Source organism: Citrus sinensis, chromosome 8, assembly GCF_022201045.2.
Source record: "Citrus sinensis cultivar Valencia sweet orange chromosome 8, DVS_A1.0, whole genome shotgun sequence".
NCBI lineage: Eukaryota > Viridiplantae > Streptophyta > Magnoliopsida > Sapindales > Rutaceae > Citrus > Citrus sinensis.
This window is the reverse complement of record NC_068563.1, coordinates 19695613-19723174: the sequence shown is the minus strand read 5'-3', so window position 1 is coordinate 19723174 and position 27562 is coordinate 19695613. Positions and strand designations below refer to the sequence as shown.

At 34.6% G+C, this 27562-nt stretch overlaps 1 protein-coding gene and 2 long non-coding RNA genes across 8 annotated transcripts in view; 2 read left to right on the top strand and 1 right to left on the bottom strand.

Annotated features, from left to right (window-relative positions):
* Window positions 1-27562, top strand: part of LOC127899155 (uncharacterized) — a 93245-nt gene that overhangs the window by 23428 nt on the left and 42255 nt on the right. Inside the window, exon 2 of the long non-coding RNA XR_008051087.1 lies at window positions 5501-5632. This is a non-coding gene — a long non-coding RNA (uncharacterized LOC127899155). The remainder of the gene's footprint in view (window positions 1-5500; window positions 5633-27562) is intronic.
* LOC102607027 (uncharacterized) lies at window positions 388-14726 on the bottom strand. Of its 2 annotated transcripts, none has more exons than XM_052432245.1 (15): window positions 14557-14726; window positions 14189-14328; window positions 12778-13320; window positions 11374-12591; window positions 10918-11239; window positions 10147-10402; window positions 9826-10042; window positions 9412-9740; window positions 8711-9253; window positions 6634-7822; window positions 5382-5735; window positions 4634-4871; window positions 1298-4380; window positions 1041-1186; window positions 388-859 (listed from the first exon to the last, which is right to left on the bottom strand). In XM_052432245.1, exons 2-15 carry the CDS (start codon window positions 14315-14317, stop codon window positions 598-600), a joined length of 8829 nt encoding a protein of 2942 aa, XP_052288205.1. In that variant the 5' UTR covers window positions 14318-14328; window positions 14557-14726; the 3' UTR covers window positions 388-597. The 2 variants fall into 2 exon arrangements, with proteins under 2 accessions (XP_052288205.1, XP_052288206.1); XM_052432246.1 differs by having other exon boundaries at window positions 14452-14580.
* LOC127899154 (uncharacterized) lies at window positions 23921-26355 on the top strand. Of its 5 annotated transcripts, none has more exons than XR_008051086.1 (5): window positions 23921-24086; window positions 24698-24748; window positions 24826-24892; window positions 25022-25098; window positions 25661-26355. It is a non-coding gene; the product is annotated as an uncharacterized LOC127899154 (long non-coding RNA). The 5 variants fall into 5 exon arrangements; XR_008051084.1 differs by having other exon boundaries at window positions 25022-25182; XR_008051083.1 differs by having other exon boundaries at window positions 25022-25201.

Below are 27562 nucleotides of genomic sequence, written 5' to 3'. Positions count from 1 at the left end.
AGAGTTAAGAGGGTTTGAATCTGCTTAGTGACTGTGAAAACTTATTTTTTGTGTTGAATTTTAATTGGAGGCCAATATAATTTTTTGGTAACATGAAGTCACAAAAGTCAGAATAAGACGCGTTGAGCTAATTATAGTTAGTCGGATTGGTTGGCACCTCATCATGTTATCTTTATAGTGGAGTTTAGAGGGTTTGAATCTCCCTAGTGACTGGGACCTTATTTCCTATGTTGGATTTTTAATTGTAGGTAAGGTCACGTATAATTTTTTTTTGCAACACAAAATCACAAAGTTCAGAGCAAGAAAGTTCAGGGCAAGGCACGTCGAGAACTGAAGAAAGTGAGAGTTTTACTTGCTGCACCAATATAATTCATCAATTATGCTCGCTTAACCTAAAAGACACGAGACACTTTATTGCCCATGATCAATGTGCATACGATAGTACAGATACCAATTCAATTGCACGATATTAAGTAAAGGACACAAGTTAATTAACTATACAGCAAAGAGCAATACTCCAAACAGGGCTACTTGTGTTTCTTGCCACCTTTCTTCTCTTTGTTATTCTTGGACTTGCTGGTTCCGGCCCTCTTGTCTTCAGGTTTTTGACTGCTTGCTGCCTTGGGCTTCAGAAGCACTGGTTGATGACGTAGGTATCATCTTTTCCTCATCAGCATTGCCATCAGTGTTTCCCACATCAAATTTTCCAGCTGATGCAACTCCAGCCTCTAGTGAGTTGCCTTTACCAATTGTGTATTGCTGAAATAGCTGATTCAAGAAAGGTTCCAGTTTTGGTCTGCTTGACTGTAATCTCTTGTAAATTTCTCCCAGCGTGGAAAGGTGCTCGTGTTTCCACTCGCTGAAGAAATTATATGTAGAAAAGTGAGTGATAGTGAGCACTAATATAATACATCAACAAAATGTAAGCAAATGCAGATTGGGATTGCCTTCTAAAACAAGAACTAATATAAGTTGCCACCAATAACTCTGAAAATATATATTCATGAACTGTGCAAATCAGCTTCCATTTTTCAACTGACCTGATCACACCATCAAGTTGTTTCAGATCATCAAGCATGCTTGCTGCTTCATCCCATCGGCTTTTATCTTCACCATGAAAAGAGTTTTTCTGAAAGCATCCATCCATTGCAGCAGATAAAAGTTGAATACTTTTCTTCACATCCTCCTGAAAAATACGCAAAAGAATAAATCAACAAACAAAAATGGCATTGGCGGAAATGTGTGCAGAACATTAAAATGAAGACAGCTGACAGTGTGAAAACAGTTTGGCATTTACCTTAATAGTTGAGGATTTGAACACATGGTCTTCAAACTCTAATGCTTCAAATATTTTCCAGAATTGTTCGAGATTCACCGGCAGGTCACCCGCTTTTACCTTCAATGTACTTATTTCCTGATCTTGCACAGAAACAGAATTAGAAGATGAAACATTTGAACTCTTCCCTTGTTCTTGACAGTCTGGAGACAGTACTTCCCTTTGTAAATCTGTAGCTTTCATTTTTGCAGCCCCAGCATGACCTTCAGAGGCTTCAATTACCGGAAACAAGATTGCTAATATGTCCTCCTTGCTTTTGGTCACCATGTCTACAAAAATTGTATCTCGACCGGCAAATTTCGGACAATTATCTCCCAAACTTGCAAGCACAAGAGGATTGCCAATCTTTATAAATGCTTCAGCAATAACATCCAGAAGGCTACGGTTTCGTCTTCTGCGAAGGGCATCATAAAATTCCCGTGGCAACTTATTGCAGATGTAGCTCCTACCCAGAAGGTCAAGAAGCAAATTTAGAGAATCCCCACCGAAGTTCAAATGAAGCAAACAGATTATGACAACCAATCTCAAAACCACCAATGAGTGGTAGTGCGTGATATTTGTATGAGATTTTCCAATCCACTCCATCACTTCCTTGCCATTGTATAGGAACTGCCTTACAACGGTGCCAATAAATTCAAGTACACCTCCAAAGGATTGTTTAACATCAGTTGATGAGCTGCAAGTTGGATTGGTACTCCCTTCCTGGTAGATAAACCAATCAACAAAAGATGACTTCGTAGTAAAAATATAGCCATTCAATCTGGACAACAAAATCAAAAGACGCTCTATGAGATACAAGAAACTAGCGGGTGTTATATAGTGCACTTTCCTCCAGTTGGCTCCATAAATATCTACCAGAGCTTTATAGAATTTCTGAATATGAGATTCTTTCAATTCATCAAAGTTATGGCATGATGCAGATCCCTGACAAGATTCTGATCCCATATTCCAAGAGAGACTCTCGAAAAGTTCCTTCCCCAGTGAATTTCCGTCAAACCATTTCGCAACCCTCTCATATACATCATTGCCCAGTTTGCCAGACCCAAGAATCATTACCAACACGCTTCCAATTCGCCCATAAGATGGAGAGTCCTTCAAATGCTTAAAAATAACTTCTTTGATGATGTTCCTATAAAACTCAGTTCCTTTCAAAGTAATCATATTCATTTTCAGTGATTCTCGCCAGTCTAGAGGAAATATAGAGTCAAAGAAATGCTCAGTTGATCGGTCAACAAATTTCTGTAGTATCTCAGCATCATGGTGGCTGAGGTTCAGATGTTTGGAACTCAAAAGAAATTTTGCAACCTCATTGATACAATTAAGACACAGTACTTGGGAAAACACGGATGGGGAATTTGTGGATGACTGCTTATTAAGGGCTTCAAGATAGTACAAGACCTTCATACCAACAGAAAGCAGCTCAGAACTCCAATAATTCTTACCAGCAGAGACAAGCTGATGGACATCGATAGAGGGCAACTTCCAACTCCATGAAGCATATCTATTGCCCAATCCTCGCACCCAATCAGCATCAGAGTTCAACAAAAGATAGACGGTATCCAGATTACTGTGTTGCTTCCACACACCAAGGTAATGCAAGCAGAAATCCCCGTAACTTCCATGGTCACTAAAGTCCTGGCTTTTGAGACATCCAAGATATTCAATCACATTCACGATCTTATCCTTCCAGCAGTCCCAAAAATAGACCAGACTCTGAACAGAAACCCTGTTTTTACAAATTATCTCCTCTGAATATGTTAGATCTAAAACCAATTCATCCCCCCACACATATTTAGAGGAATCTGTTTTCAGATGAAAATCCAGAATCTTTCTGACAGATAATGTTTCACCGCTGATACTCTGATGCCTCGTAGAAGCATTTAACTGTTGATTGATGATCGATAAATCGCTCTGATCATTTGACAAAATGTCGGCTTCAGTACAAACAAATTCATAGAATTGGTTCGACTCATTCTTAGCCAGTGACTTGGCTTTTTCAAGAAGCTCCTTCTTCTTAGTAAACTGCTTCAAGGGCCAGCCTTTGCTCCCAGGTGACCAGAGAGAGTTGGAAATAACATGGTTGAGAGTAACATTACATGCTTCCTTGAAACATCCAGCCTTCTGTAACAAATCCACAGCAAGAAAAATATCTCCTCTCAGTCTTGCAATATTTGCAGCATCCATGAAGTTCCCTGATTCTTCTTCTAACACCAGAAGCTCATCAAAGCAACTTAAAGACTTCAAAAATTTGCGCATCAAATCCACGGAACGAAAAGATTTTACGAATTTCATCATGGATTTTTTATCTTGGAGCCCATAATAATGAATAGCACATTTCTCTAGAAACTCTTGTTCAATTTTGTTAATTTCCATGCTTCTTACAAGAAGACCAACATCTGTACCGGCATGCTCTTTCCAGTCATTGATGTATTGCAAACCAATGTCAATAATTTTTCCTTCGAAGCAAACAGCCAAACATTCTGAGAAAAACTTGCCCCTGGCATACATATCTGCTGCAAGCTTACAGTCTTTGAGTCCATGATAATGAAGAGCACAAATCCATAGAAAGTCTTTTTCAATTTTGTTCATTTCTTTGCTTCTTTCATCTAGACCAACATCTGTTTCAGCATGCTGTTTCCAGTAGTTAATGTATTGCAAACCAATGTCAAAAAGTTTTCCTTCGGAGCAGACAGCTAAACATTCTGAAAAAAAATTGCCCCTAGCATACGCATCTGCTGCAAGCTTATAGTCTTTGAGCCCATGATAATGACGAGCACAACTCTGTAGAAAGTTTTGTTCAGTTTTGTAAATTTCTTTGCTTCTTCTAGCATGACCAACATCTGTATCGGCGTGCTGTTTCCAGTGGTTCATGTACTGCAAACCAATCTCAAAAAGTTTTCCTTTGGAGCAAACAGCTAAACATTCAGAGAAAAACTTGCCCTTGGCATACACATCTGCTGCAAGCTTATAGCATCCTGCCAGGAAAAAACATTCCCCAGCCTTTTCCAGCTCAGGTTCCTCACGTCTCTCCAAATAAATCCTACCTGCATGAATAAGTAAGTCAATCTGATTGTCAAATTTATGCCTCAAAAAGTCAAACAAAAATATCATAAAGTTCTATCTATGATCTATAACAATCCTGAAAGTACCAAGTTACGAATATCAGAAGTGTTAGAATTCAACCATCAGACAGATGGAAAATGATGACATAATTTTTAAGTTTAAGAGGTAAGGCAATAAGATCATAACTTCAGCAATAGCAAAGCATTATATTCGGTCAACACTAAATATTAATACCTGCTCTTTCATACTCCCCCAAATCATAAAAACACTTGGCAGCATAATCAGCCTTGCCTATGGCTTCAAAAATTTTAGCAGCTTCCCTAAGATTAACATTAGCCTGTTTAGGATTTGAACTGCGACAACGATCAGCTGTTGCCTTGAGGCCGGTTGCTTTAGACCTTCCTTCCCAATAGGAATCCTTCGCTTTTTCGAAGCATATAGTTGCCATATCATAGTTATGCTCATGAAACAGCTGAAAACAATAAATAATCAGTAGAAAGTAAAATCAGTATCTAATTTTCACAAGAAACAAACGCCCATCAACGTCAACATCAACATCAACATCAGCATATATTTAGCTGGCATAACTAGAAGGTAACAAAAACAGCATCACTACCAGCAATGTCATTGTCATTCTATCATTTAGTGCAGATTACTTAAGCACCAATAGCAGTATTCTAAATCCTAAACAAAAGTACATAGCCATATTAACCCTGACCATGTTTTGACAATGATAAAATAGTGGTTATACAAGTAATGGTGATGGTAATCATGATCACCATGTTTTTTTTTTTAAATGTAATTTATGCACGCAGCCTAAATATGAATGTCAATAGTGCGCAGGAATAGACACATGACAGTAACAACAAAATTGATGTCAGTGTTAGTGCAGGAGCATAATACATTCAAAATGTCAACAACAGAGGTCTTCACAGATTCACACATGCACAAAAAATATAAGAAGTTTCAAAATTATGCAAACCTTAATGCCCCGCGACTTCCACTCCTCTGGGCTGCTTGCTACTTGCATTGCCTGTGCAAGTGAATCATCCAACTGCCTGACTTGAACAAGCGACTTTTTCTTCCAATAGTCAAACATAGGTTTGGAGAACTCCTCCATATTTTCCCATATCCACAACCTTTGCCTTGTACGAGTGATGGCTACATATAGTTGCTTCAGTTCGGAGCACAAGACGTTGTGTTTAGCTTCATTGAAGCTTGGGAAGGACCCAGGTGATGTGGAATCAAACAAAGCTTGTTCCTTCATGTATTCATATACCACCCTCCATTGATTTTTAAGAGGTGAAGAGCCAAAAAAGTCGTACAACAGCACATCCTATAGAAGGAGATCATGGAAAAGCTCAGGATTCATAATAAATACCTATGAAGACAAGACATGATAAATTTGGCTGTATGAATTCAAACATTTTAGACAATAAAAATGAGTTAAAGGTGAAAACGTTGAAGGTAAAAACCATGCTTGAAGGGCTGTTGCAACTTTAGTCAGTGTACAGTATGACTTTATCATATTATCATAATGCACAGTAAAATCTCCTAAAAAGGTAAAAACCATGCTTGAAAGGGCTGTTGCAACATTAGCTGGTGTAGTCTATCAGTTTCTCATATTATCATACTGGACAGTAAAATAACTCCTAGTGTCGTACTTTACTCTCTTAGAATCGGTTCTCTTCATGCTTTTATTTCTATAGGTATGTCCTTGTTTCGAATCAATAGAGTGGGTGAGGAGGGGGTTTCGTTTCCAATAATTCAATACTTAAATAAATAAAAAGAAGAGAAAAAGTACTTGGGTTTTATTAAAAGGATAAAGCCTAGGAACATAAATAATTTTAAAGAGGAAAATATACACTTGAATTGCAATTACTTTGCAGTACGTTATTATTTCAAACGTGCTCCCTCCCGCCTCCAACAAAACGTGTCATCCAAGCATATTGTAAGCTTGGCTTTCCTATGTATTCATTCTCAACAATAAGGAAACTGAATACTGACAACCCAGCTCCGAAATAGTCAACAGGAGTTACAATTTTTTGGTTGTGCATATGCTTATCCAACATTGTTCATGGTGAAGAATCTGACATCAGATAACAGGTAACAGAAAGGAAATAGTGCCTTTTCAAAATTGTTAATGATCACCATAGATTAGGAGCACTCAAAAGAAGATAGCATGAATCTACTTAACCACTAATAATAAAAAACTTTTTTAAGTAACGTATCACCTGAAATTCAAGGCCCTTGCTCTCTACTATTGTCAAAACAAGAGCTTGCTTCCCAACATAATTGGAAATTTCCTTCCGAACACAGTCATCACGGACCAATATAACCTGCTCTGCTCCAAAACCGACCATATTCCCACCAGCATCTCCACTGTTTCCAAATATTTTTATGATTGCATTTTCATCATTCCCAGATTCAAGCAAAACAGGTGGCTCCCCATATATGAGACTAGTCTCTGGCTTTAAAATATCAACAGAGTGCGGGAAGAACCGGTAAAGAAGTTCAATGACGCTTTGAGCTAAGTTCAGAACACCTACATGTGTACGGAAGTTCTGACTCAGATTGAAAATGTCTGAAAGCTGTCCTTTTTCTTGTCTTTCAACATTTCTAGTATTTCTTGATTCCAGAACAAACTTCTTGTAGAAGAGAGATCGTATGTCTTGAAACCTAAAGTCAATTCCCCTAGCAATTGTTTGTGCTGTATCCCCAGAAAAAACAAAACCCTCTTCAATGTTCCTGCAGACGTACTTGAATAGTGCAATTTGACTCATGGTAAGATCTTGAACTTCATCAATGTAAACGAAATGAAATTCATCACCCTTATACCTTTCCTCTTTAAATCGACGATGAAGATCATTAACAAGATCAGCCAAATCAAATTCACCATTTCTCACCTTCATTTGTTCATAGTTTTCATAAATTTCATAAATTTTCTCTCTCTCCGACCTGAGGAGAGTGGAAACCCTGGTCTCTGATAATCTAATATAATCCTCTCGACAGAATTTACCATCAGCAACGTCAATGGATTGGAGGCCACCTCTTATATGAGATATAATCTCAGTGAAAACTCTAGAAGGATCAAGCTTCTTTGTTAGTTGTGTATTAAAACGAGGCCAGTATGATGAACAAAACCTTTCAAAATTAACTTCCTTCGTCCTAATAAAGGTCTGTAAGAAAAGTAAGCTTGAATTTCGAACTTGACCATGGTGTTTCCTTATGTCATGGAATCTCTCAAAGTATGAACTACCCAGAGTTCCATCCAACATCATCAAGAACTTGTGAAATGTTATGACAAGTGGGTGAGACTCAGCTGGAATATCTGCAAAAGAATTTGGGATATCTTTGAATTCTGCTGCATCATCAATATCAATTAACCTGCTTTCTGCAACAAACTTCCCACCAAAGGCAGAGCTGCAGATTTAACGAGGCCAATCATTAGAAATGAGACATCTTCTATGCTTTAAATGTCAAGTAAAACATTAAAATTGTAAAGCAATTTAATACAGCTGATAAAGTAAAAATGCTAAACACTGTTCAGACAATGCGAAAGCAACAACAAACTCAAAGTAGGCTGCTTCAACACCATTCTATTGCATATCAAACTTGTAATGTGATTTTGTAGATGCATAAATCCAAATTAACAAGTAAAAAACGTCTTTGAATACCAAAAAGCAAGGCTCGATGCGGATAAAACGATGAGATACGTTTAAACAATAATTTGAAACCAAAAGTTGAGATTCAGAATTTTAAAGATTCATCGATATTTAAAAGTAAAACTCCATTTCCATGCTCATTGGGACAAAAAGCAATACCAACAAAATGATCCATTGAACTATGTTTTGAACTAAGAAGCCTAAAACTTTGTATTCCCATTAAGATTTTCAATTTTTTTTCAGACCCTAACAAAACAGGAAGGAAAAATTGAATTCTTTTATCTAACCCCCAACTATCATTTCAATTCATGGTAATTTAAGACAGAAAGTGCACCTACAAATTTTCCCACAAAACAGGGAGAACTAAAAAGCTGTTTTGGAATCATTAGAAGTTTTTACTTTCATTCAAGACTAAAAATGTTTGATAATAAAATTTTAAATTAAACTTGGCCACATTTACATGCCTTCTACCATTTGATATTTGTAGGCACACTAAAAGTAGTAATGAAAACCAATCATCTAGAACTTGACTTATTCTTCTACTCAAGCAAATTCAAAGTTTCTAGATTTTAGGTGAAGAGGGAACTTTTTTTTTCAAATTAAAAAAAAAAAATAACAGACATTTCATTAAAACAAATCCACGCACCTTATCATTTGAGATATATGTTGCTTTACAGCAAAACATAATTTAGGACTAACTGTCACAAAAAGTTGGCGCAAGATGGGCCTTTCAGTCTCCCCAAGATCCTCCTCAGCCCCACTTTCCCAGCTACTATGCAGAGTTACACTATTGTTTACTCCATAGAATCCGTCCATTGCCATATGGTGAAGTTTTTCTTTTTGAAATAACTTCATTGTCAGAATAGTAGTTTTCCCAGTACCCGACCGACCAAGTATAAAGGAGCTTTTAGGAAAAAGGATCATCTCCAATTGCTCGTCTGTCACTTCAAATGGAAGATCCAATTCTCTGCCGTCACGGTCAGACAGCAGGTGGCTCACTGCACCTGATGATAAGGAGTAGAACTTCATCAGCAGCAGACTATCACTCACATTTGAATTCTCAACGTAACTTGTACTATCAGAAGCAGCTCCACCCAGGTCACTCCCACTATCACTGTCAATGTCAGCAAGATTCTTGAACCGGACAACTTTTGAAGTGGCTGCCCAAGTCTTTGGAACTTCCAAATTCCTGGGTGCAAAGAAACAAGCCAAAATAATTAAAACAAATTTTCAACCAAAGATGAATAAACAATCTTATTCCTTTCAGTCCAAGCAATTAATGCAGCTAACATTTAGAAATTTCAACATTGATTCATATCCCAAAAAAATTAAAAAGAATAGACATACCCCTCAATGCATTTCTCTTTGCAGTGATTAATAAACTCATCAGTGTACTTTGCAAGTATATTATCCAGACGTGCCACCAATTTCGGGACATCCTCCAGAGGCAATATATCCCAGACTTTCAAAACTTGGAAGTACTGTGATTCCTTGACAATGTCAATGGTGCAAATAATGTAGAATCTTTCAACCTTGAATTGCTTAATGATTTCAACATTCCTCTTCTTAGGTCGCCAGCCACTAGAAAGTTTCACCAGAAGGTGTGTAACCCACTTTTTGGTCTGGTCTGAAGTCAGCTTTCGAAATGATTTTAAAAAGTTTTCACTAAAATTAACCTAAGGAAAGGAGAAAATAATTAGTAACAAAACACAACGGAAACACTGATTGGGTAAGAAAGTAATGTGGGCTAAAATTATGTACCTTCCACCTTTGACTTCTGAAAAGTATACTTCCTGGATTAAGGAGATCATCAAATTCATCAAGCTCTTTCTTCACCCCCAATATTGCTTTGCCCAAATCCTCTTCATCTTCGGCATTAAAGAAACACTGACGAGCATTAGCATCATGTACTAAGGCTTCCCAAACAGATTTCTTACGGGTTAAAGTTCTTGCATTCCCCAAAATCCAAAGACAGTGCCTATAAGGATTCAAATGGACAAAAGTTATTCACCATAGAAGTTAAATATAATTTCCAAATAAGGAGTAATATAAGGAGTAATATTCTAAGATATTGCATGTTACCTAGCCCTTGTAAGAGCAACATTAACTCTCTTAGGATTGGATAGGAAACCAATTGATCCTCCATTGTTGGATCTTACGGTTGAAATTATAATTATGTCCTCTTCTCCTCCCTGGAAACCATCAATGGACATCACTTTCACAGCGAAGCCTGCACTGTTCGCAAACTTACTTCCAAGTTTTTCTTGAATTGCAACAACTTGTGCACTGTAAGGTGACACTATACCAATACTGAGCTTCTCTTTTGACTCAATCCAAGCTTCATGTTAAATATTGCAAGGATATCAAAAAATTGATGTGTTATTAGTATTCGAAGTACATTGACAGAAAGAAATATTTCACATTGATACACTTTTTCATTAGACTAGAGCATAAATTACTTACATTATGCACTAAGGAAAGCTAAAAGATGCATATTCTGTCAAGATGACTGGATATCTCATTACCAATAATGCAGTCAGAATGCTCAAACTTTTTCATTTATATAATCATTGCATCGCTCAATCTCTTAATTACCATTGCATCTAATTACTCTCCTCTTTTTCTTCAATATGTTTAACAGGAGATAAAATGAATTCATGTAGTAATGTAGTCTCAAATGGGAGTGTAAGAGTGGTTGAACAAACACAGTCATGTACTAGCAGAAAATGTCGAAAAGATGGATGGCATGTCTTTTTTATCTAAGGACAATATCAAAGGTCAAATAAACACAAGCTATATAGTGGTGCTGAAATATTCAGATGGTTGCAAAAATGAGGCTCCACCAAGACGTACCTTTGTACAAGTTCAGGAGAATTTTCATCACTACAAATACCTCGACCATATTTCTATAGCTGTGGGCAATGGACTCTTCTCTTCCATCAAGTACATTAATGAAAGAATATGGACCATACATTCGCCCAGGCAAAAATCGTTTTTCATAGTTTTTTTCTTTAACATTAGGGGAATCAAAAATCTTGTTATCGTAGAAATATGAGTTTGGGAAGGAGCTAATGGATGGATGCATTCTGTACTGTATACTGAGTAGGTGTTTTGCTTGTCCCAAATTGCTTAACCTCTCAAATAAACTTCTACCCAAACAAGCTTCACCAGAAACCTGAAAAGAAAGGTAAAAAAGCGAGAAATTTGAAGAAGTGAAAATCAAATATATATAAATCAATTAACCAAAGGGTGAAATGCAAAGAAGACAAAGGAAAAGACATATAAGATGTCCAAATAACAATAACATACACTGCTTTCAACCATCGCTGGCAATTGGCACTCATCACCAATGAGGATAGCATGCTGTATACCCGGGAGCTTTAGAGGTATGGCAGACTCAACCTCCTTCAACTGTGCAGCTTCATCAATGACCAGAAACTTCAGCTGTTCCATTGCCACTCGATGCAGCTTATATGAACTAGATGCAGTGCAAAAAATTAAGGAAGCCTTTGTAAAACAGAAATCCTTAAGTAATCCTATGTTCATAGCACTTGGAAGGTTGAGTCTGCTAAAAGAATTCCAGAGTTTTCTTAAAACAGAATGACATTTGCTTCTTCTCTCGTGCAACATGTATTTTATATCCACAATTGACTCTGAGAAATCTTCATCTACTGAATGTGAAAAAAGTTCCTCAAGGTCTTCAGAACCCATATTGTCTTCAAACAACAAGGTTTCAAAAGAATCAAGTAAACTTATAACAGTTCCCAGGACTTGAAAATTATCTTCCCCAATGTAAGATTTGGGTAAATGAGTACCTAAGTTAAAAATGCAACTCCTAAGTGGAGCTGCAGTACACTTAAATCTTTCTCTCACAAACTCAAGAAATGTTTTGATCTCTACCTTGCTCACTTCAGCATCCTTCCTGCATTCTTTCTCTTTGATTTCGTTTCCATTAATATCTTCACTCTGCTTCATCGATTCATTTTCCATATAAATATGATACTGAGGAACACAATCGTCAAGAAAATCTATCATGGAAGCAAAGCAATGTCTCCAACCAGTAAGAGGTGCAAAGCAATCAGCAAGCCTCTTAACACGATAGTCCAAATATATCTCCTCAACTCCAGAATCAACTTTTAAACGCTCATTATTTCCAAATAAGAGAATCTCTCCCAGTGGGAAAAACAGAATGTCTCTTCCAGGATCTCCTTCTACTGATTCTTTCACCAGTTTCACAACACGCGAGGCAACTTCCATAATTGCAACATTTGTTGGGGTGCAAACAAGGGTTCCACATTTCATTTGTAAGAGGGAAACAAGCAGCATGCTCACAGTTTTAGTTTTCCCCGTCCCTGGTGGGCCCCATATAAGTTCAACAGTGGCCTTGTGGTCGCAATGTGTACGACGAAGACAAGATAAAACAGCCTGTGCTTGTGAATCATTCAGGGTAGAAGATAAACTAGGACCAAATATATCATTCCAGATGCCATCACTTTGCACAGGACAGAGTTCACAATCTTCTTTAACCTGACAGCAAGATTGAAGTTTAGCAATCAATCAACAGTAAATGTCAGAAGGCATAATTACATTGAACGACCCTAAAAGTCATTCATGTTATCCTAATTTGAAACTACATTACATTCAATTCATCACACATTCCCTCATATAAAAGTAGGATGTTTCATACCAGTGGATGCAATCTGAAACACTTACCACTGAATCAGTGCATAAGAGTTCCTTGATAATCTTTAAATTTCCAGACATATGTAAGGAGTTCCATATTCTTGTGTTAGAAGAAACATTTGTCAAGAAAATTGCAAACAGTGATTTATTGGCACCATCAATTTGGTTTTCTTTTGAGGCCTTTACTTTGAACGAAGTGGAAGTAGTATCACTTTCATTCTTGTCCTCTGTTACTTTTGTGACTGATACAAAAGTCCACATCCTTCCCACCCTCCGCAAATCAGAAGCAGTTTCAGGCTTAGCATCGGCTAGAACTAAAATATCCCCTGGCAGTACTTTGTAAGACTCTTTGCTATAATTACTGAATCTGTTCCTCCAGTAATCAACCTTAACATCAGACAACATCGCTCCATATGGCTTGGAATCCTCAAGATCAACCACTTGAGCGAAAGGAGCTTCTGAAATTTTTTCCATGCTTGAGGACAGCTGGGCTCGTGTTTCTTCCAACAAGGGGAAAACAAATGACTCAAAATACTGATTGACAGACTGAAACGATAGTGGAATTTGTTCCACCTAGAAGAAATGAAACAGCAGTTAGTGTATAATTGGATATAAGACAAACTTAGCTAGCAGAGACTTAAAATGAAGAGAACAGCTCAAAGAATCTCAGGTTTAAAATATAGCACAACGTCAGAGCCAGAAAACACAAGTGGATGTTAGAGCATGTACAGCAACAGCCACAATGGAGAATCACAGAAGTTTGCATAAGCAATCTATTGTCTTCGTGCTACAATCACTGAAGATAACTTTGTCAATAGGAAATAGTTAAACGCTAAGCCCAAGAAACTTGATCCAAAAGCATTCACAAACATTTAATAAGCAATATGATTTTGATAACAGCTTATATTCTCCCGCCTTCTTTTAATCTCAAAATTAGTTCCACATAATTTAAATACAGGAGAAACTATTGTGGTCCAATCACGGCCAAAGCATACCTAATTAAGATAGCAAACAAACTAGTAACTAAACATAAACAACCCCAGTGTCTCGCCGAGTGGCTTTCAAGGTAAGCCACCTAATTTCAAATCCAGGGAAAGATAGAAAGTTAAAAAACGATTTAGCTTTGTCCAACCTTCGCTAAGTTTAAAATGGGGGGGGGGGGGGGGGGGGGGGGGGGAAGATAAACGGTAAACTAACTGATTAGCTCCAAACTTTGAAGGATTTTACAATACATGTATCATCAGCATGAGGTTCTAATTTTTATTATGTAGTTACATACTATAAATGGTCAAAATGACAAAGAATCAAGTCTCAACTCCAAAATAGAAACATTGTATAAATGTACAATAACATAGGCAAACCTTTAATATCATCAAGAATCTATATAAAAAATTATTCAGAAGGCTGAGAGATGAGGGTGAAAATGAAGAAGAAAACAAACCTTGTCCTTAAAAAGATTTTGATCAAAAATGTCCTCAAGAGACCAAGAAAATATAGTATCAATGAAACCATAGTCATTGGGAACTGCTTTCTTCATCTTGCTGCTACTACTAGCGTCACCTTCCATCATTTCTTTTCTCTCTGTTCAATCAAAATAACATCACAATGTTAAAAATCCACTTCAAAATCGCCCCATTAAATCCTCAAAATAACTTTTTTAAAAAGAAAAAAAGTACCCTACGTGCTAGAACAAAATGAAGTTACCTCACAAGAAAGCAAGTGGCATACTACAAAAGTAAAAGGCTCTTGAAAATCGTTTAACAAACAGAAGAAACCTTAATAAAAGGAAACAGAAAAGAAAAGGCTTACACACTGTAGCCGAGTGAACTAAAGGGTCTTCATTCATTCAATCTTTTCATTTTCATTTTTTTTTAAACATATATCAATTATTTGTACTTGCTTTGGAAATCCCATTAATTCGTTTTTCATTTCTCCACTAAAGGATGAATGTTCACATAGGAAAGGATGAATGTTCACATAGGAAAGAATGAAAAATAATCGTAGCATTTAATTTTTATTTAATAAAGGATGAAAGTTCATATGACGATGATGATAAGAAAGATTATAATCAAGCATTTTTCGTAAGTCTAAATTCAACAATGTCGCTTCATTTTACAAATACTGTCACAAATTGAGAAAGGCAATAGTCACATTTATTTGTGGAACACAATGGTTAATAAATGCTTTCTGTAAAGATGTTATTAAAGAAAAGTTGACAAAGAAAGTTGTTTTCAGATTCTGTAACTAAAGAAAATGATGGTTGTTGAGCTATATAGTTACGTAAGATACATTAACCCAACAAGGTCCAAAGAAAATTATTGAACAAATGGAAAATTTGGTTGACTCCGGGTCTTCTTATTTTTTTATATTTAATTACTTTATTTTTATTTTTTTTTAAAGTACTTAGTTTCTTTGATTATTATTTCCATTAGACGTCAAGGCCAAGAGACTTTTGGAAACTTTACAGGGTTTGGCATCAAGGGCTAAGCTACCATAAAAGTATGTTAAATATCAAAAATAAAAAATAAAAAAGGTCCTAATTTTTGCTGCAATATTTTAGTTTTGGCGGTATTATTTTCAGTTTTTACAATGTTATTTACCAAAGGGAAAAGTGCATCTACACCTAGATTGGAAAAATAGTCATGTAAAATCCAAGTTTTCAACGAGGGACACCAAAACATTTTTTTAACTATAATATCATGTGCCTCTATTAACTCAAAAAAAAAAATGACTCTAATGTTTTATAATAAATAAAAACATAATATTAAAATAAATGTCCAATAGATACATTTTAAAATAATTTCAATATTTAAAAAATATTCTAAATGATTTAAAATCTTGTATTATATTAAACTAAATTTAAAGTCAATTTTTTAGCTACTATCTATAAATGATACTATGATATTTGTTAGCTACTATCTATCTATAAATGATATTATGATCAAAAACCCTTATTAAAAACTTAAGGTTTATATGACTATTTTCCCAAATCTTGGGGATTTAAGTTGCCTTTTTCCCTTGCGAAGTTTTCTGGACATCGTCCAAAAAGTGTCTAAAAATATAAAATTTTCATGGTAATATAGTTTTTCCCACTATTCCTCCTCAACTCCTTCACGTTGCCCAGAGTTCAGGCTTTGTATTTGTGTTATTATCATATCATATTTGTATCATGTCTTCTTCTTATTGTGTCAAATTTAAGCAAATATGATGCGACCTTTTTAGACATAAATAGTTTACGATAATTAAAATATAACACATTTATGACCTTTTTAACATATTTTATAAAAAAAAATTTAAAAATAGCTAATATATGTCAATATTATTCTTATGGACGTCATAAATAGTTTAGCATCACATGAATATAAGTTTACGATAGAATAAGATTATGATTTATGATACGAATAATTAATTAATTTTGTGTTAAGTATATATATATATAATAGTTTTTCAATCAGGGATCCCTGACTTTAATAAAGTCAGGAATTAGCTAAAAGATAAAATAAACACAGACTCCAATCACTACTAAAAAAATGAGTTTTACTGACACCAATTTAGTGTCAGTAATGACTTTTGCTGACACTTGTTAATTGTGTCAGTAATGCTCAAGTCAGAACACACTGATACTAATTTTTAGTGTCAGTGATTTTTGTGTCAGTAATTCCTGTCATTATAGTATCACCAAAATAATGACACCATGGTGTTAATATTTAATAATACTATTTATATGTCAGTAATTTGTATAACTATAGTATCATTAAAAAAATAACACAATGATTTTAATATTTAATAATATTATTTACATGTTAGTGATTTATGTATTAGTATTTAGTGATGTTATGCTGCATTTGGTTAATAATATATTTTTATTTTAATTATATTTTTCCTCTTTGTTTTACAATTAAAAAAACTAGAAATATATTAAATATACTAAATCTTGCAACACAATTCACATAATAAACATCGCAAATACATCACTTAAATTAACATAATTCAACTACACCACTGTTTGGTAAAGAAAAAAAATAAGTACCATATTAAGTTTTGGACATGTTTTAAATAACAAAGTACAAAATCAAGTTTCAAAAACATTAACCAACAAGAATATGCTCAATAATGTCATTGAATATCCGTACGTGGCTTCATTTTTTTCCCACCTACAAGTACATTAAATCAAATAGTACACCACAAAAAAATAAGTCTTGAAATTTAAAAGCAAAAATAATCATAAATTAGTCATACATTACCTCATGATTACAAGTTGTAATTAACTTGACAACATACGTAGCCCATTGATCACGAAGTCGTGAGACCTCTTTCATGGCGTATTCATCAATTCCCTTGAACTTTAATTTTAAAACAACAAGTTATTTACCAAAAATTAAATTGTAAACTACTTAATTATCATTCATTTCATATATCCATGTGATAACAATTCAAAACACTTTATGCGCTTTAAATGAGCTCCAACAATATTACTCTTTTATCCAAAATTATATAGGAAGACACTGAATATCTTGAAGATCATGCTAATTAAAAAAAAAGATATTTCAACGAGTGTTGATCTACATTATTATATGAATTACTATTGTTTACTCAACTTATATAATAATCTTTGAAGCCGAAACAACTTGTGAACACCAACACTAACCACTTTAATGCAAATATTGATGTAGATACAAAGCCTCAATCCCTATGCCTACTATACAACTCCTCGTATGAAATATATATATATAAATTAGTATTGCCTTTGTAAATTAAAATTATTTACGGAAAGGATAGCTATTCATTATTTTACTCCATCCATTTTGAAAATCACAAAAGTAAATTTCATTATTCATTTATTATTCTACTGGAATGTAATTTCAATAAGCCAAATTCATATAAAACAATATAGATATAGATTCAAGTAGAAACCATAAGCCTTTCCTCAAGCTCTTTAACTCCATATTCCTTAGCTCCTCATATGTAGAAATGGGCTGCCAGAAATGAAGTGCCAAGATTCATTCAGGCTTTTTATCAAACAATTGGAGGGCATAAAAAATTCGAAGACAGTGAACAATATGGCAATAGGCATGTGATTACCTACATTCAAGAACAAAACAAAAAGAAGAGGAATAAAGATAAAGATAGAAGATTGGTCTAATTATCACTCATGTTCTATATAACATGTACACATTACAAGTCACCTCACTGCTAAGTCAGTTACGAATTGTCACTCATTTGTAAGTCATACTATTGGTGTCTAACATATGAACATAACCAAGTACTCATTTGCTTCACATTACACAGAACATCTTCAAGAGACTTAAATAACCCATGCATGAAACAACTACCAATCTACCTACTCTTAACATGTAGAGGAAAAAAGATAACAGATTTTGCATTACACAAATCAAAATAGCAATTCAATTCATGTACCTATAAAATTTGAAAATCAAAACACTGTTAAGCACTTATATATTTTAGTCCATAAACATTCACCTACAAACTCCATTTTGCAGCAACTAGCATGTGGCCTTCCTTCACCAGCAGCAAGCATATCTTATAAATGAATAATGAATGGACAAGAAAATCATTTGCGGCTTGCTTTTAACTTGTGAACAATTCACTGCTTAACTGAAGGTAATAAGACAAATCAGTTCTTTATTTAGTAACAAGGTTAAGAGTAGATTTTTACTAAATCAGTTCAAATATATATTAATTCAATACTTCCAATCAAAAACAGGGGTAAAAAGGCATGGTGGGTCATGAAGAAATGAACTTATGAGAGCAACAATAACAAATTTGGCTTTATTTTGTAAGCATCATAAACTTGGAATTAGAGAAATTAAAGATGTTAGAGTCATTAAAAAAAACATGAAAAGCATAAGAGAGTTATATAGGCATAAGGGTTCCTATTAGCAAGGACTTGGGGATAATCTTTACAAAAGATGTATTTTTTTAAACATATAATGCTTATGTTTAAGCCCGTGATTCAAATTAAGAACTAAATTTCAATGACAATTTCACTATATATACAACTCAAATTTTCTGGCATTGAAAACTACATAACTTGAAAAACTGTAATCAAATTCTCTTTATTTTTTTCCTCATTATAGGAATCCAGCAAAATCCAGAAGTAACAAGTGTCTCACCACATCAACTTCTTACGGCGAATCAAGTGCGATTCAAGCACCATATATAATAGATGAACTGCCTCTCTTGGCAGAATCATTGCCCATGAAATCTAATCCTAAATATATTGTCGCACAAAATAGTGACACACCTGGTTTCATCAACTGTGATCTTTGAACAATAGCAAGTGTTTTCTTTAGTGTGTGAAATGGCGAATTATAGCGTGGCTAGGGTTTGTTTGGCACGACAATAAGTTAGAGTGGATGTCTTAATTTTAAGCAGCTAGGGTTTGGGTATTATCTCATGACAAGGGTTTGGGTTTCTTGGGTTATAAAGGGTTTGTTGGTGGTAAAGAGTGTCGGCGGTGAGTGAGTGAAGATTTGGGTCTCGATTTGTGGGTGGGTTTTGGATATTTTCAGCAGCTACGGTTTGGATTGTGTTGACAGGTAAGCAGAAGTTTCGATTTAGTACTGACTTCAACTCCAGTGCAGTAAAGAGAGACGACTGCGACTCAACGGCGAGCCAGCTCCAATGAGCTAGGTCTGTCACAGAGAAAGAGAGAGAGAGAGAGAGAGAGAGAGAGAGAAATGCTTGTACTTTGGACTACCGGTAAATGAAAATATGGAAAAATAAGAAAAAAATAAATTCAAATTACAATTAAATAAAAGAAAAAAGATATGGAAGACAAAACCCATTAGCATCACACTATTGGTAGAATTTCGCAACATCTGAAACAACCCAAAAAATTAAATAAAAAAAATTAATCATAAGCTAAATTAAAACAAATCCATCAATTAAATTGAAAAAAAATAAAATATTAAGTCATTACCAACTGACAACCCCCTTAGTTCTTTCTCCAAACTTAGCTTGTGAGGGAGAACGAGCTAGATTACTTGAATATGCAACTTATGGTAGCCACTTCATCCCTTGTTGGTGGTTTTTACTTGCTTGCCCAGTAGAGGCACTAGATGTTTAGTTGGAGAAAAAGCCCCTTCTATAACAAGCAATTAGGGTTTTGGTTCGTTTTTCAATTTGGAAAAATGGAAAAAAGGAAACAAAGTTTTAATTTTTCATTATCTATTTGGATTAATTGAACTTAATTTGCCAATAGACAACAGAAAACAGAAGAGATCAAGAAGAAAACGAAAGAGAAAGAGGAAGATAAAGGCAAGATAGCGATGGAGTTTAGGAACGATAGCTAGATGGGGAAAAATCTTAAGTATAGGTTTTGTGCTGTAGCTATTTACAATTTTTGTTTGTAAATATTATCAAATGTTGTTTTGGGCTTGATTCAACAGGGTTCGATGGTTTGTGCTCTAAATGTTAAAGTTTTAAACCTTAGAGGTCTTAGGTTCGAATCGGAACTAAAACAAGTTTTAATGATTTTTTTTTTATCTCTGATACTTTAGTATCAATAATCTTTGATGTTTAATTTACTGACACACTAGTATCAATAACCTTTAATACCTATTTGTCAAAAGCGGAAAATGGTGCATATGTACATAATTACTGACACTTTTTGTAAAGTGTCAATAACTAAGTGTCAATGAAGGTCATTTTTGTAGTAGTGAATGCACTGTATTTTATCATGTAATGTATTAAAATCTAATTTTTTTTGTCTTTTAACTAATCCTTGATTTTATTAAAGTTAGGGATCCTTAATTGGAAAACTTATATATATATATATATATAGTTGTTTTTTCAATAATATTACCATATAATTATTGATATATGTTTCATAAATAAATAAATACAACATGATTATTACTCATGTCATGTTGTGCAAATTTATGTCAATGCAAACCCAAAAAAATCATGTCTTATCTGTGTTGTGACAAATTCTGCCATCTCTATATGTTATGGCTCGAATTGAAACATAAGGATTTGTCAATGAAATTTACCGTTTATTTAAGTAAATTTTATGTTTCAACCTCCTCAGATTTATATTTTATTGAATCATAATCGAATGCCACCATTCTAGTTCATTAATTTTCCTTTTAAAGATAGCCTAAGCCCCTCATGAGAGAAACAAATAAAACTTTGGCTACGTTTAAAACAAACAAAGTGTTGCAGTGGTAAGAATTACTGTTAGGGCTTTCGAGACCAAAGAACAAATCCCAGTCGCAAAATTTGTGTTTTTTCTTAAGATATTCTATTATTTTAATATTTGTTGTGAATGCAAAAACTAAATATGTTGTCAATAACCCCACACAATGAGCCCATTATTTAAAATAAATAATTTATTACTATTAATTTCATAATTTTGAAAGAGAAGAGTGAAGCTTGAGTTTCTATGACTTCGGGTCAATTTATGTAGTTTATAAAATAATTTTTGTTAGTTGTGTTATAGAAATAATTAATTGTAAAGAGAATTAATTAAAAACCTGTTAAAATTTATTTTTAAAAATAATTTGAGTTTTAAAAACAATTATATTAACTTAGTAGATTATATTGTTAAACTAGTGTGAAAATATGAATGATTAAAATAAACATAATATTGAATAAAATTTATTTAAACAATATAAACATACATATATAATCCAAATATATATTTTAAATAAAATTTATTTAAAAAAATCGTATGTGCCTGATAGATTTTATTCTCTTGCTGCCACTATTACTAGCTTCACCGTCCATCATCATTTCTTCTCTCTCTTTATAACCAAAATAACCACCACAATGTCAGGAACCCGCTTCAAGGTCACCTTTAGAAATCCATCCTCAAAACAACTTATTATTATTATTTTTTTAAATGGAAAACAATTTTTTTTAATACCCCTACGTGTTAAAACAAAATGAAGTTACTTCACAAGCAAGAAAGTGTCCGTACAAAAGAAAAAGGCAGACTCTTGCGAGGAATCCTTAAAAGGAATCAGATGAGAAAAGAATAAAGAAAAAAAAGTTCCAAATTGAGCTTTCCACTTTGCCCGCTTTTTAAAAAGATGTCATTGGTGCTTATTAAATATAAGGACTCGCCTATGTTGCAACAATTGTAATATACCACACTTTTTATCTTCATTTAGCACTGCCGTCGGATGTAAACTGAATTTAGCGAATGGTTGAGATGAGTCAATGGTTAATTAAAGTAGCAGGTTGTTTTAAGTCACTGTAGAAAACTATATTAAATAAATAAAGATCCAAAAACAATACAAGTCTCCACTGTCCCATTCACTTTCCCATCCATGTCAGTTTTTTACAACCATGTTGGGTCCTTTGTACCACAATATCATCATCCAAGAACACAATCCTATGCAATTTTGGATCATCTCAGACAAATAAAACCTCAAATGATTCAATATCGACAAGTGTTTGGGATCCTAAATTTCACATTGGTAGCATCTTTTATAGCATTCTCAAGCTAGTTCCCAAAGTAAGATCTCTGCAAATCAGCAGACTCCACCTGCCTCAACACATGTGAGGAATTCAAAAACTAACTTATAATCCTCAATAGCCTTCGCATCTATATGTACCCCATTATAATCCTTCAATTTTAACATAACCTGCACTGCCCTTCATTTTATCCGTCACAAGTGGAAACACATGTTTCCAAGGTTCGTTCTAGTGCTTAAATCATCACACAATTTTTTTGGATATGTGCTTCCAACTTTGGTGGTAGTGAATTCAGTTGTTAAGCACTGGAACGAGCCTTGGAAACATGTGTTTCCACTTGTGACGGATAAAATGAATCTCAGGGCAATTTAAATTCATGCGATGGAGAAAAGAGCGGAAATTTGTTGCTATTGCGTGTGTGTGTGGTGTTGTTGCTTGCACGTACAATTGGGTTTTATACTTGGCACAAAATGGATCGTTTTGTGCAAAGCTTTTTGTGAATATCGATGTTGTTTTATTTAACTCTTTCAAAAGGACTTGGAGTGCATTTAAAAGAAAAATAATGGTCTTTTGAATTCGCCCGTGATGCAAGACTAACACTTTTTCCAATGGAAGAAAGCTACACTCGTACGGATACAAGTCTTCATGACTTAAGGAAGAAATATGGATCTAATCAACTTATAATTTTTTTTTTTTGGTCTAAACCACCGGGTAGTTTTGAGTGAGCCCCAACTGTGGGAGGCACCTTTAAGCTTGTACCACAACTCATATTAATTCCCGCTCGCACCGGGTCGGCGCGTAAAGGGTAAAGTACTGGTCAAAATGATGACTCCATACGAGAGCGGGGCTTAAACCCCTAGCCTCTCTTAAGGAGTGAGAGTGTCGAACTACTCACACAAACCAATTTTGGTTACACAATTAGTTAATTGAGTGGTTTCCATTGTTCAACTTGAAAATAATGAGTGTGTAAATGTAACTTCGTGGTGTTAAGGAAGATTATGATCACAGTACTTTTGGCAAGTGAAAATCCAATGTCGCTTCATTATCACAAGCTATTACAAAATGAGAAAGCCAGTAGTCACATTTATTTGTGAAACCCAATGGCTAATAGAGTACTCTGTATAAATTATAAACATGTAATTTTCTTTAACATCTTACTAGATCTTAGTGTATATAGTTATTTTTCATTTTAGTTGTAAGAAATTCAGTTTTTATATTATTTTTTATATCATTAGGCGTTGTCCTAACTAAGCGTTGAGTCTTAAGCTCTTCTACATTTTCTCTATTATATTTGAGGCTAAAGTGTCTCATGGCGTGTAAATAATTTGACCATTAAAAGAAAATTGATTGACTTCGTGTTACCCCTTATAAATTGACCATTTTTAAATCACTATGTTACTTTTAAAAATATTAATTTATTCTCTATTTTTTTTAAGAAGACAAAAAAATAAAAGAAAAAAAATCATTAGCCTACCTTTATTTTATTTTTTATCTTTTGAACAGAAATAGAAATATTTTGAGAATTTTAAAGATAACAAGCGGTCAATTAGCAAAAGAGTAACTTAAAGTTGGCCAAAACTACCTTCCACCGGTTGGAAAGTACCTATTATTTTGTCGTCTTTTGCTCTGGCCATCGGATTGAAGAGTAGTGAAATCCAATGACTGAAAAATGGACAGGTAATAAAATAATATAAATGGTGTGGCCGGTAAAAACAGTGTGACTAACCAAATAAGAAAAAAAAATAATGTTAATTCGAAAAGTGTGCGCATCAATTGGAAGCACTGCGTCGGCTGTGACTGTGGCATTGTGGTAAAAACAGTGCCATATCCATGCCAACAACCCAAATTCGGTGATCGATCGGCCGCGTTTGGACGCCGATTACATGAACTAAAAGGTAAATATTTGGGATTTATGTTGGGCGCCGATTATGGTTCTTCTGGGTGATGTTGTAAATGGTTTTGCATGTTATAGACTGTATGAAGAGTTTAATCGTAAGCTTCATTCTGCTTAGGTTTAGTATGTTTCTATTGATTCTTTGTCTGTTTCCTTTAAGATAGAGAAGGTTGTTGCGTAGGAAATTTGACAAACGAGTTTTTGTTGTTTATTCTGTTGGAAATTGAATTTATGAAATCTCGTTGCCATAAAGACATATTGTTTGGCAATTGCTTATGCATTAACACATCCTCATTTAAGTATGATTGATTTATCATCACTTGAGGTCACTTCCCTGTAGTTGTTCCCTTTGGACTAATGTTCCTACCATGATGCATTTGTATGGTGAATACTTACATATATTTTTCTATTCATTTAAGCATAGAGTGGGATACAACGTTCAATAAATTATTTTAGCTGACTGAATGGTTAGACATTGTAATAATTATGACGTGTCCTTATTCAGTCTATCAGCTGGTGGGTGGCAGAAATGCTTTTCTCTCTGTTGCTCTTGTGCTATTTGGCTTATTCTGCTGGTTACTTATACTATAACCTATTAATTTCTGTTATCAGGAAATGGAGAAGTAGTTGAAGACACTGATTGTCTTCTCTCCATAGTTAAAGGTATGCATTTATCCTATAAGTATGTTGATAGACATGCATAAAATGTCACGACTTTATACCAATATTTGCATTTGCAGACAGGAAGGTTCCGCCATTTCTAGGATGAAGCAACTAAACATTGCAATATAGTTGGAGTCGCAAAAGGTGATAATGGATTTGTAATTAGATGATTCATTGCGTTGTTCTATTATTATTCCCATCATTGGACTTCTGTTTAGTCTGTACGTACTAAAATATGTCATTACAAAGGAAGTTTTGATTGTGCATTTGCAGATTGAAGTTTTCTTATGTCAGTTTATGTCGTGGCTTGGTCATTATTAGAAGGCAATGTCTTTATTTTGGTTGAAGAGGTATGTCTCTACGGAAAAAGTAGTGCATAGGTTGGTGATCCACTGGAGAGATCTGACCTGCAAGCGTATTTGCTGCATGCTTGGGTACAAATGTCATCTTTGTGTACGTAGATTGCATTGCAGCAATATTGTAATGCATGATACGACCTTTCACTTTCGTTATACTTATGGTTGCTTTCTTAATGCCTTAATGAATACTGTTGCTTTTTATCTTAGTCTATCATGTTTTTTGGTTATCTATTTCTTGAGTCGCGAGTGCATATGTTATTAGTCAAAAGATAATTAAAATATAGTTTTTGAGAAAGCTATTTAGTCATTTGCATTTCATTATTTTAATTGGAAGAGCAAAAAGATTTGAAGGAGTTTGGTTGCTAAGGTATGCATTATGTTATATGTAGGACAATGTGTTTTATGGAAAGAATATAGAAAATGCCTTTATAATGGGTTGCATTGTCATACTTAATCTGTTTAACCGCTTTACCTTGTCCATTGAGATCTTTGTTAATCTGTATCACTATAAAATAAAACTGAATGGTGAAATGACACTGCTTTTTGTTGGTAGGCATTGTTTTAGATTTGTAACTGTGGATTTTCATAAGCTGTCAATGCAAAAGGTCTATCTGTAGACAAATTCCTTGCACAGCAGGAGAGCAACTAGGGCTCCATTGTTGAAGGAGATCAAAGTATGAGCCAGGTTATTGTCATGCCTCATAATGAATTTAATCATCCCCAATTGACGAATAATGCTGCTGATAGCGTCCTGTTGTATAGGGAATTATCTGGCATTTCGTGACAGTTGAATGAAGTTCGAACCCACATGGGAATTTTTTATAAGAAGCTGATCAAAATCTGTCATGTGGGGAAGAAATAGGAAAACAGTTGTGCAAATTAGCATTTTACTATTGTAATTCATTTGTGTTACTTCGTAAAATTTTAACTGGTTTGCTTGTAATGAACATTTCAGTGTATAATGATGTTGCAAAGGATAAGTGTGAAGATTTGTGAAAATTTGAAGGGAGTTAATTATGAGTAAGTACAGGTACGGGAGATTTTTTGTTGAAATTTATTATGGCTCCCGTGTATCCTGGCCTTTGAAATTTGCATAGGCAAGTGATAGACAATGATTGACTGGGATGCATTGTTGGTTTCTATGTAAAGGGTAAGTCGGCGATTGACATCGATTCAAGTTCTTGAGAAGTTGGAAGTCATTGAGTTCTCATGGAATTTATATGAGAGACCTCTTGTAACATAAGCAACCTTTAAGTTACAAAAAGCTGATGAATCCAAAGTTCCTTTCTTTTCTACTTCTTTCTGCAACGTTGGTATCTACTACAGTTTCCTTAGTAATCTCTATATTGCATGCTTTCTGCTTTTCACTTTGACCTACCTTCATTCTTGGACAAAGTTACACATTATCTTTTTGGTTTGAACATCACTTTCGATTTTCTACTTCGTCTAAGCTCAAAGCAAACGAATTGCATTCATTACAAATAACAATTTCCAAATTTGATGATTTTGTATTTTCAAATAACTAATTGCCACTGCTATACTTATAGGTGCAATTATCTTGCCACTTCTCTATATTCATAATATTAACCTAATCATTACATACAAAATTATCGGAAATTTCTAACAGGTTCTGTTATTCAACTCACCAACGTAGATAATTCACAGCCAATATGGCCAACTCTGCTGTTATTTTCAGTTTTTTTGCTGCCTCAAATTGCACGAACATTTGTTAAAACCCTAAAGTACCACGTAACCCGTCTTAACCGGTTGCCAATTTAAAACATAATTAAAGCTATCAAACTGGAGGCATTAGATCATGTGCCCAGATATCATACGGCTGTTGCAAATGACGACAAAATAAGGGGTATCTTCCCCCCACTGGAAGGCAGTCGGTTCCCTAAAAGTTTACCTAAAGAAATAAAAAAAAAAGAGTAATAGATGGAAATGTAGTTGACCCGAGGTCTTCCTATTTTATTTCTTTATATTTAATTCCTTTAGGTTAAAAAATGGGAAATTTATGAAAATAACCATAAAACTTTTACTATTTTCATAATTAACCCTCTTAATTTTTTTCTATCAACATTAGCCAAACACACGCTTTTCTACCCAAATTACCTTTCTTTACAAACCAAAAGCGAATTTTCTTTCTCCCCTTTCGTCAAACCAAAGGCAGCTTTCCACTCTTGAATCATCAACCAACGACGACGGCAAAAGATAACGATAAAAGTGAAATCCGATCATAATCTATCCAGATCCAACACTAATCGGCATCACATAGTGGTATAAGTTATTTTCTCAAATTGCTCGAGAGTTTCAGTGAACTGCGAGTCGTGGGTGAATCTGGCGACAGGCTGCCTGTCGCACGAAGCTTCACGCGACAGGGAACCTGTCACACCAAAACTTGGTGCTGCAGGCAGCCTGTCACACGGAGAGGCAGATTCATTAAAACTATATT